The 9788-nt window shown below is 34.1% G+C and overlaps 1 protein-coding gene across 1 annotated transcript in view; it reads right to left on the bottom strand.

Annotated features, from left to right (window-relative positions):
- Positions 1-358: 358 nt before the first annotated feature.
- The window catches only part of LOC137644337 (aggrecan core protein-like), a 10079-nt gene continuing 649 nt past the window's right edge, over positions 359-9788 (bottom strand). Inside the window, exons 2-5 of the mRNA XM_068377326.1 lie at positions 7578-8300; positions 1342-1468; positions 685-815; positions 359-459 (exon numbers count right to left, since the gene is read on the bottom strand). Coding sequence (XP_068233427.1) covers positions 359-459; positions 685-815; positions 1342-1468; positions 7578-8300 — 1082 coding nt within the window. The remainder of the gene's footprint in view (positions 460-684; positions 816-1341; positions 1469-7577; positions 8301-9788) is intronic.

Genomic DNA, 9788 nt, shown 5'->3' on the forward strand with positions numbered 1-9788 from the left:
ATCTTTGGCTTAAATACGAGCATGATAATTTATAGCTAAAAGAAATGTTTTGCAGAACTGAGGGTGGTGCAATGGCTGATATGAAACAGAGACCTTCTTTAATCCACACTTCATTTCAAGCCAATAGATTTGCAAATTTCTTTTGGGTTACTTAGGAGTTGAGAACCAAGTTGATTACAATTTTCCTTTGCCAAAGGGTAATGAAACTCTGCCACATACTGAAAGTGCATGGGTTTCTAGGAGGTCTAATCACATCTTTCCCAGCTTCTCAGATGTTGCCATAATGTCAATGATCATTGCCAGAGAGGAATGAAACTTTGCCACATACAGAAAGTGCATGGGTTTTTAGCAAGTCTAATCACATCTCTCCCAGCTTCTCAGATGGTGCCATAATGTCAATGATCATTCCATCGTACTTTTTCATTATCACATGGTCAGATGTTTGTGGATCCTGTAGAACTATAGCAATATAGTACAAATGTCTGTATAATCAGCTAGAGCCAGGATATGCCCTTTACTTTGATGTAGCCTAGAAATGTAGCTAGTAATGGTCACATCTGCTTCCCCATGCATATAAGGACCTTCTCGTATCAGACTGAGTGACTGATGGCTATGTTTCATATCACGTTTGAAATTGATCAGTGATTTCTTATTATAGTTATTTTCCATGATGGCCTCTCTTACAGCCAGAACAGTGCCACGTTTTAAATTCATAGACATAGGGAGGGGGACAATATCTTTTGCTACCCTTTGACGTTAATGAGGCTTTTACTAAGTTCTGGTTGCAACAGTCAAATATGATAACTGTTTTAGATCTGGCAAAATAATTAACAAATCTCTTGACAAAGCTGAGCACAGTCCCATTTTGTGCCACAGAGTGTGATATATGGCTTCAGTCCCATGAATCAACAGATTTGTAGACTGGTGGACTTCAATGAAAACATCTAAGCTGTGTAGTAAAAAGAACTTTTGACCCTTTCCGTAGGTTTCCCTAATCATCAAATAGTGATGATATGAACAAAATCTCATTCTTTAGAAACTCCCTAAAATGAATCTCGCTGTTCTCTGAGACGACAAGTAGACGGGCATACACTTTTTTCCATGTCATAAACATTTGTATCCCATATTTCACTCTCTTCTTCAATGACTCCATAGTGACAACAGTTTTCATCAGTGGGTCATGAAATCCTTTCTGAAGTTGAGTTAAGTACTCTGCACTCATTTTCTCTCTTATGACAAGATCCTCATTCATATAGACCTTAGTCTCAGCAACTCTACCATTGACAATGCTGTGACTGGATCACCGAACCGAACCGTATAAATAGAGCCTGCCATGCTTACAGGTAACCACTTTTTGCCTGAAGATGAGATGAGACACTGGCACACTCTCGTTTATACTTTGTATTTGATAGGCCGTTTGTAACGTTGAGATCGTGTTTGTTGACAGTGTTACTGTCAGGAAAACCTCCTGAAGAGAAAGGAACATTACTTTTAGTAAACTTTTTGTACAGTCTTAGAATTTATCTATGCATTTTTCTATCCCACCTACCGGTGACCAACATAATACAGTTACTGGTAGTTTGTAGTACTGATTAGAGGACAAAATATCAGAGCGATTGAGAAGTTCAATTTCAAGAAAAAGGCCACTGAGTCAGACCTAATCTTCAACGAATCCTGTTATTATTATTATTATTATTATTATTATTATTATTATTATTATTATTATTATTATTATTATTATTATTATTATTATTATTATTATTATTATTAATTTAGTGCAGAACTACCAATCCACTTTGGTTGATATTATATGTTCATGTTTTATATTCAACCCATTTTCTCCAGATAAACAAACAGAAAATAGTTGTTTCGAAATCGAATTACCAGGCAAACATGCGTTGTTTACTTTTTTTATATTTTTAGTTGGGGAATCAAAAATCTTTGCAAAGCTCTCCCCTTTTGGTTTTACTTCTATATCCTTTTTTACTCTCCATTTGTTTCTTTTCCAACTTCTTTATCCTTCCTGTCTATCTTTAGAACAATTAGGAACGTTTTCCACAACATTTAGAGGAGCCCAGGAAACCATGTTCTGCTTGTTTTGTGCTCAGAGAGAGAGAGAGAGAGAGAGAGAGAGAGAGAGAGAGAGAGAGAGAGAGAGAGAGAGAGAGAGAGAGAGAGAGAGAGAGAGAGAGAGTATGCAATTTGGAGTTCTAGTAAAAAGAAAGATATAATGAAAATCTACTCAAAAGTAAAGCTTTATCGTAATTCATTTTTTCTAGCAAATTTTAATTTACTCTTTAATATGCTACTCTCATATCTCATGTATTATTATCATCATTACTAGCTAAGCTACAACCCTAGTTGGAAAAGTAGGATGCTATAAGCCCAGAGTCTCCAACAGAGAAAATAGCCCAGTGAGGAAAGGAAAAAAGAAAAATATAATATTTTAAGAAGAGTAACAACATTGAAATACATATCTCCTATATAAACTATAAAAACTTTAACAAAACAAGAGGAAGAGAAATAAGATAGAATAGTGTGCTCGAGTGTACCCACAAGCAGGAGAACTCTGACCCTAGACAGTGGAAGACCATGGTACAGAGGCTATGGCACTACCCAAGACTAGAGAACAAAGGTTTGATTTTGGAATGGCCTTCTCCAAGAAGAGCTGCTTACTATTAGGAAAAAAAAATATTTGAATTTTTTAACTACTGTTTAACGATGATATTTCATGGTGATGAAGAGTGAGAGAATATGAGCAATATAGTTAATTTTATCATCTAAAATAAAAGAGGAGAATCATTCCTACCATTCAATTGCCACGGGGATTAAAGTGTCAGGATATTACCATGAAAAAGTAAGAGTAAAGGCAATGAGGAAAAAATTGATATGAATTAAAATATGGAAATGGATATCAAGCGAAATAGAACTCGATTAAAAGTAAAATAGAAATAGCAGGACGTTTGGCAGGCTTTTTGCATATGGAAATAAAGGAACAAAAATGGATATTCATAGAGAGGAACGCTTTATATATAAATTTCTATAAACTGGAGTTAAAGGGATATATTATACAATAAGACTAGAAATATTTCGTGTCATATCCAGGAATGTACCTTATTCTCTCTCTCTCTCTCTCTCTCTCTCTCTCTCTCTCTCTCTCTCTCTCTCTCTCTCCTCTCTCTCCTCTCTCTCTCTCTCTCTCTTAAATTGTTGTATGGAAAATAGTTATAAATACCTTTAACGAAAAGGAATTATTATTATTATTATTATTATTATTATTATTATTATTAATATTATTATTATTATTATTATTATTATTATTCTTTTTATTATTCAAAGCCAAGCTACAACCCTAGTTGGAAAAGCAAACTGCTAAAAGCCCAAGGGCTCCATCAAGGAAAAATAGCCCAGTGAGGTAAGGAAATAAGGAAATAGATAAGCTACAAGAGAAGTAATAAATTATCAAAATAAAAAAAAAATTAGGAATTGTAACATTAAATTAGATCTTTTATATATAAACTATAAAAACGTCTAAAAAAGGAGGATTGGTCTTATTTATTTTATGATATAGTAGTTTTATGACAAAAAGGTAAAGCATATTTGGGCAGTGTCGTTTATTCACGGTTCTTTATAGGCCGCCTGAACTTCCATTACTTCTGTAACTTCTTTGAATTCAATAAATATATACTGTTTTCTCATATTAAAAAGATCGGTCTTGAGAAAAATAGTTCAGCCAATGAGCAACACAATGCGTCAGTGGAAGATTAAATGAGATTGATCTCGAGAACGCATTAATAATTTTTCACGCGAAGGGGTAGTGCTATCAGTGCCCCTCTTGCCGTGCAATTTAGGCGAAACTTAAGGGAATTTGCAACGTTCCTTTGGCCATTAGCTGACCTTCCTGTATATTTTTCTGCTTTACTTCCGTTATTGCTTCGTTTTTTTTCCTACTACTAAGATGGAGTTCATAAGGCAACTGTTATGTTGCACAAAAGTGCGGAATAATCTTAAAGACCCAAGCACTGTGTTAAATAACCCAAATTCTAAATTCCAAATCATTAGAAATTTTCTTCTTGAACTTCCTTATAAAGTAACTTTTAAAAGTCAGATTTTGATTTATTATTACTGGGTCTTTTGGTCAGTCCTCATCATATCTTATCGCGCCAATGTCGAACTCACAAGAGGGCTATGTTGTTTCCCCCCTCTGAGGTGGTGATCTCACCACTGAGGGCTCATTGGTCATCCTCATAGGATGTGTTTCATTGTTTGTAGTGTTGCCCCACATGGCCGTTTAGTGTTGGTGGCTAGTCCCCATTTGTGGCAGTTATTTCTAGTTTTGCCCACTTTTACCCTTGCTATGTTTAGGGATACCCAGTCCTCCCTAGCGAGGGTTGTTTTGCAGGGCAGACCTTCGATTGAGATGGACAGCACTTAATTGGATGGCCATCAGTCACTTTCCTGCCACTTCTCTAGCATGTGAGCAGCTTCCTGGATTGGTTCTAGTCCATCCACTGTTGCAGAGCTTTTGCAGAATTTTAGTCTTCCACATGCTTCTTGATGATTGTGAAGTGGATACCTAGAGCCATTAATTTGTGTATTTTTTTCAGTTTTTGCTGGCATATTTCGTCGGATATGGGCTGGTTGATAACGGTTACTTTATATAAAGATGATAGAGGTGTTGATTTTACGATGCCATTAATAATCTGTTAGGGTTTGTTTAGCTTACATTGGTGCACAGTACTCCAAGGTAGAGTAAAAAAGGGCCAGGACTGTTTGTCTCAGAGTCTGAGTGCCTGTTCTTCAGCTAGTGATAGCGAGTTTGCTGATAAGGTTGTTCCTAGTTACCACTGTGTTTGCTCTTTAAAGGAGAGCATTCTGTCATGGGTGGCCCTAAAATAGACAGGGTAAAGGTGATTTTTCCTTTAGTTAGTCACTCCATTTGATTTTTAGCATTCTGTTTACCTCGTGATTTTTTAAGGTGGAAGGCATACACCTGTGTTTTACTTGGATTGACATTAAGGTGCCACTTTTTGTATTAGGTGGACAGGGTAGTCAGGGTGCTTGATAGTCTTTTATCGATGGAGGTAAAGGAGTCAGATTGTATGGAAATGCACAGTTCATCTGCATGTATGTACTCGCAGATGTTCAAGCGGTGAAGCTAGTCATTTAAAGGTAATAGGTTGGCCAGGGCACCAGCCACCCGTTGAGATACTACCACTAGAGAGTTATGGCGTCTTTTGATCGGCCAGACAGCACTACATTGGATCCTTCTCTCTAGTTACGGTTCAATTTCCTTTTGCTTACACATACACCGAAGAGTCTGGCATATTCTTTACTTATTCTCCTCTGTCCTCATACATCTGACAACACTGAGATTACTAAACAATTCTTCTTCATCCAAGGGGTTAACTACTGCACTGTAATTGTTCAGTGGCCACTTTCCCCTTTCTAAGGGTAGAAGAGACTTTAGCTATGGTAAGCAGGTCTTCTAGGAGGACACTCCAAAATCAAACCATTGTTCTCTAATCTTGGGTGGTGCCATAGCCTCTGTATCATGGTCTTCCACTGTCTTGGGTTAGAGTTCTCTTGCTTGAGGGTACACTCGGACACACTATTCTATCTTATTTTTCTTTCTCTTGTTTTGTTAAAGTTTATATAGTTTATATAATATATATTTATTTTAATGCTCTTACTCTTCTTAAAATATTTTATTTTTCCTTTTATCCTTTTTACCTTTCCTCATTGGGCTATTTTCCTTGTTGGAGCCCCTGGGCTTAGAGCATCTTCCTTTTCCAACTAGGGTTGTAGCTTAGCAAGTAATAATAATAATAATAATAATAATAATAATAATAATAATAATAATAATAATAATAATAATAATAATAATAATAATTTGTAAATAGTAGTTGTTACATAGCATCTGCTCAAGCGATGACCCATGTAGAAGGCTCTTGTTCTGTATCCTCCATCTGTTCTTTCTGCCATCAATTTCTACGAAGAATCACTGATTGGTAAGCAGTGAGGCAATGACATGGACTAATCCGCACAGTTTGACAGTTGGTTAGATACAGGCTAATATTATTCGTTAGTGCAATAAGCACAAGATACATAGCAAATATTGGTCGATAGGTTTAAGGAGGAAGATGGGTCTTTTTCTGGTTTCAGCAAGGCCACAATTCTCTCTTCTTCAAATCTTTGGGATTTGAGAGGTCGTTACACATAAAATGAATAGCAACAGGAGCCATTCATTTTTTTGATTTTTTGAAAAGTAAGATAATTTCTGCTATTATGCATTCTAGGCCGGCTGCCTTCCCAGAATTGAGGTATTTCATGGTAGAATTTAGTTCTCCTAAGGTGAACAGTCGGAAGTTGTCACTGTGTTGTAAGATACGGTCAATGTCCTGTTTCATTTTCTCTAGGTAACCCGGCTCTTTGTTTTGAGGCTTGCCATTCAACAACAGTTGATGCGCTACCTAGATGGGTGTTATGACAGCTAATTTAGGTTGGGGGTTCTTTCCTAAGTTTAGTTTATGAATGATTACCAGGACTTTTTTTGCGGTTTTAGGTCATATCAATTGAAATTATGACTTTGTGCAAGCGTTCTTACACATATACATTTGCAATGATTAATTTGAAAGTTAGAGAGAGAGATTTTTCCTGAACAATAAGGTAGAAAGTCAGAGAGATATAATTTAACTTCAAGAAATTGGATATATTCTTTTTCTTGAAGGTAGAGTTAGAAAGATAAAGAGAGAATTTCATTGCTTCTCTGGAATTACACATTAGAAATCGAGACATGAAGGCAGTTTCTTCAGTAATAAAATTGAGAGAGAGAGAGAGAGAGAGAGAGAGAGAGAGAGAGAGAGAGAGAGAGAGAGAGAGAGAGAGAGAGAGAGAGAGAGAGAGAGAGAGTTTTTTTACGAAAAAGGGTTTGAAATTTATAGTGTGTTTCTGTAGTGACAAATTAGAAAGTATAAATAGCTTTTTTCGGCAATGCCAAGCCAGAGAGAGAGAGAGAGAGAGAGAGAGAGAGAGAGAGAGAGAGAGAGAGAGAGAGAGAGAGAGAGAGAGAGAGATTGTGTGTGTGATTGTGTGTTTGTGTTTTGTAATCAGTCAGGAAGCTGAAGAAAGATAAATTGTTATTCTGCAATGGCAAGTCAAAAGTTAGAAACCTAGACATATCATTTTTGAAAGAAAAAGTCAATCCGAAATTATTTCTTTAAGAAATAGCACTGGTTAAGTGGAAATACAATTTAGTTTGCTATATATTCCTTTATTAATTTATAAAAAAAATCTATACTTACACTATGATACTAAAATTCTCTTCGAATTAAGAATATATATATTCAGCTTCAGAGGTTGAGGGAATTGTAAAAAAAATATTTTTCATTTGCATATTTTATTATTCTATTTTAGTGAAATTATTTTCACTAACTCTCTCAAAAGGTAAAATATTCTTTAATCATATTTATGTTGGACATGGTACTTTCTTCAATCTTAATGTTGGACATGGTACTTTCTTTAATATTTATGTTAGAGATGGTACTTTCTTTAACATTTTATGTTGGACATGGTACTTTCTTTAATCTTAATGTTGGACATGGTACTTTCTTTAATATTTATATTAGAGATGGTACGTTCTTTAATCTTTATGTTGAACATGGTACTTTCTTTAATCTTTATGTTGAAAATGGTACTTTCTTCAATATTTATGTTGAACATGGTGCTTTCTTTAATCTTAATGATGGACCTGGCACTTTCTTTAATCTTAATGTTGGACATGGTACTTTCTTTAATCTTTATGTTGAACATGGTACTTTCTTGAATCTTTATGTTGAACATGGTACTTTGTTTAATATTTATGCTGGACATGGTACTCTCTTTAATATTCATGTTGGATATGGTACTTTCTTTAATCTTAATGTTGGACATGGTGCTTTCTTTATTATTTATGTTGGACATGGTACTTTCTTTAATCTTTATGTTTGACATGGTACTTTCTTCAATCTTAATATTGGACATTGTACTTCCTTTAATCTTTATGCTGGTCATGGTACTTTCTTTAATATTTATGTTGGACATGGTACTTTCTTTAATCTTCATGTTTGACACGTTACTTTCTTTAATCTTAATATTGACCATGGTACTTTCTTTAATCTTTATGTTGGGCGCGGTACTTTCTTCAATATTTATGTTGGACATAGTACTTTCTTTAATATTTATGTTGGACATGGAACTTTCTTTAATATTTATGTTGGACACGGTACTTTCTTTAATATTTATGTTGGACATGGTACTTTCTTAAAATTTATGTTGGACTTAGTACTTTCTTTAATCTTTATGTTGGACATGGTACTCTCTTTAATCTTTATGTTGGACATGGTACTCTCTTTAATATTTATGTTGGACATGGTACTTTCTTTAATCTTTATGTTGGGCGTGGTACTTTCTTTAATCTTAATATTTAATATTTATATTGGACATGGTACTTTTTTCAATATTAATGTTGGACATGGTACTTTCTTTTATCTTTATGTTGGACATGGTACTTTCTTTAATATTTAAGTTGGACATGGTACTTTCTTTAATCTTTATGCTGGACATAGTACTTTCTTTAATCTTTATGTTGGGCGTGGTACTTTCTTTAATCTTAATGTTGGACATGGTACTTTCTTTAATATTTATGTTGACCATGGTACTTTCTTTAATCTTTATGTTGAACATGGTACTTTCATTAATATTTATGTTGGACATGGTATTTTCTTTAATCTTCATGTTGGACACGTTACTTTCCTTAATCTTAATATTGACCATGGTACTTTCTTTTATATTTATGCTAGAGATGGTACTTTCTTTAATCTTTATGCAGGACATGGTGCTTTCTTTAATCTTAATGTTGGACATGGTACTTTCTTTAATATTTATGTTAGAGATGGTACTTTCTTTAATCTTTATGTTGGACATGGAACTTTCTTTAATCTAAATGTTGGACATGGTATTTTCTTTAATCTTTATGTTGAACATGGTACTTTCTTTAATCTTTATGTTGGACATGGTACTTTCTTTAATCTTTATGTTGAACATGGTACTTTCTTTATTATTTATGTTGAACATGGTGCTTTCTTTAATCTTTTTGTTGGACATAGTACTTTCTTTAATTTTAATGTTGGACATAATACTTTCTTTAATCTTTATGTTGGACATGGTACTTTCTTTAATCTTTATGGTGAACATGGTACTTTCTTTAATCTTTATGTTGAACATGGTACTTATTTATGCTGGATATGGTGCTTTCTTTAATCTTAATGTTGGATATGGTGCTTTCTTTATTATTTATGTTGGACATGGTACTTTCTTTAATCTTTATGTTGGACATGGTACTTTCTTCAATATTAATGTTGGACATTGTACTTCCTTTAATCTTTATGTTGTTCATGGTACTTTTTTAATATTTATGTTGGACATGGTACTTTCTTTAATCTTTATGTTGCACATGGAACTTTCTTTATTATTTATGTTGGACATGGTACTTTCTTTAATCTTTATGTTAGACATGGTACTTTCTTAAAATTTATGTTGGACATGGTACTTTCTTTAATCTTTATGTTGGACATGGTACTCTCTTTAATCTTTATGTTGGACATGGTACTCTCTTTAATTTTTATGTTGGACATGGTACTTTCTTTAATCTTTACGTTGGGCGTGGTACTTTCTTTAATCTTAATATTTAATATTTATATTAGATATGGTACTTTCTTCAATATTAATGTTGGACATGGTACTTTCTT

Source organism: Palaemon carinicauda, chromosome 7 (genome assembly GCF_036898095.1).
Source record: "Palaemon carinicauda isolate YSFRI2023 chromosome 7, ASM3689809v2, whole genome shotgun sequence".
Lineage (NCBI taxonomy): Eukaryota > Metazoa > Arthropoda > Malacostraca > Decapoda > Palaemonidae > Palaemon > Palaemon carinicauda.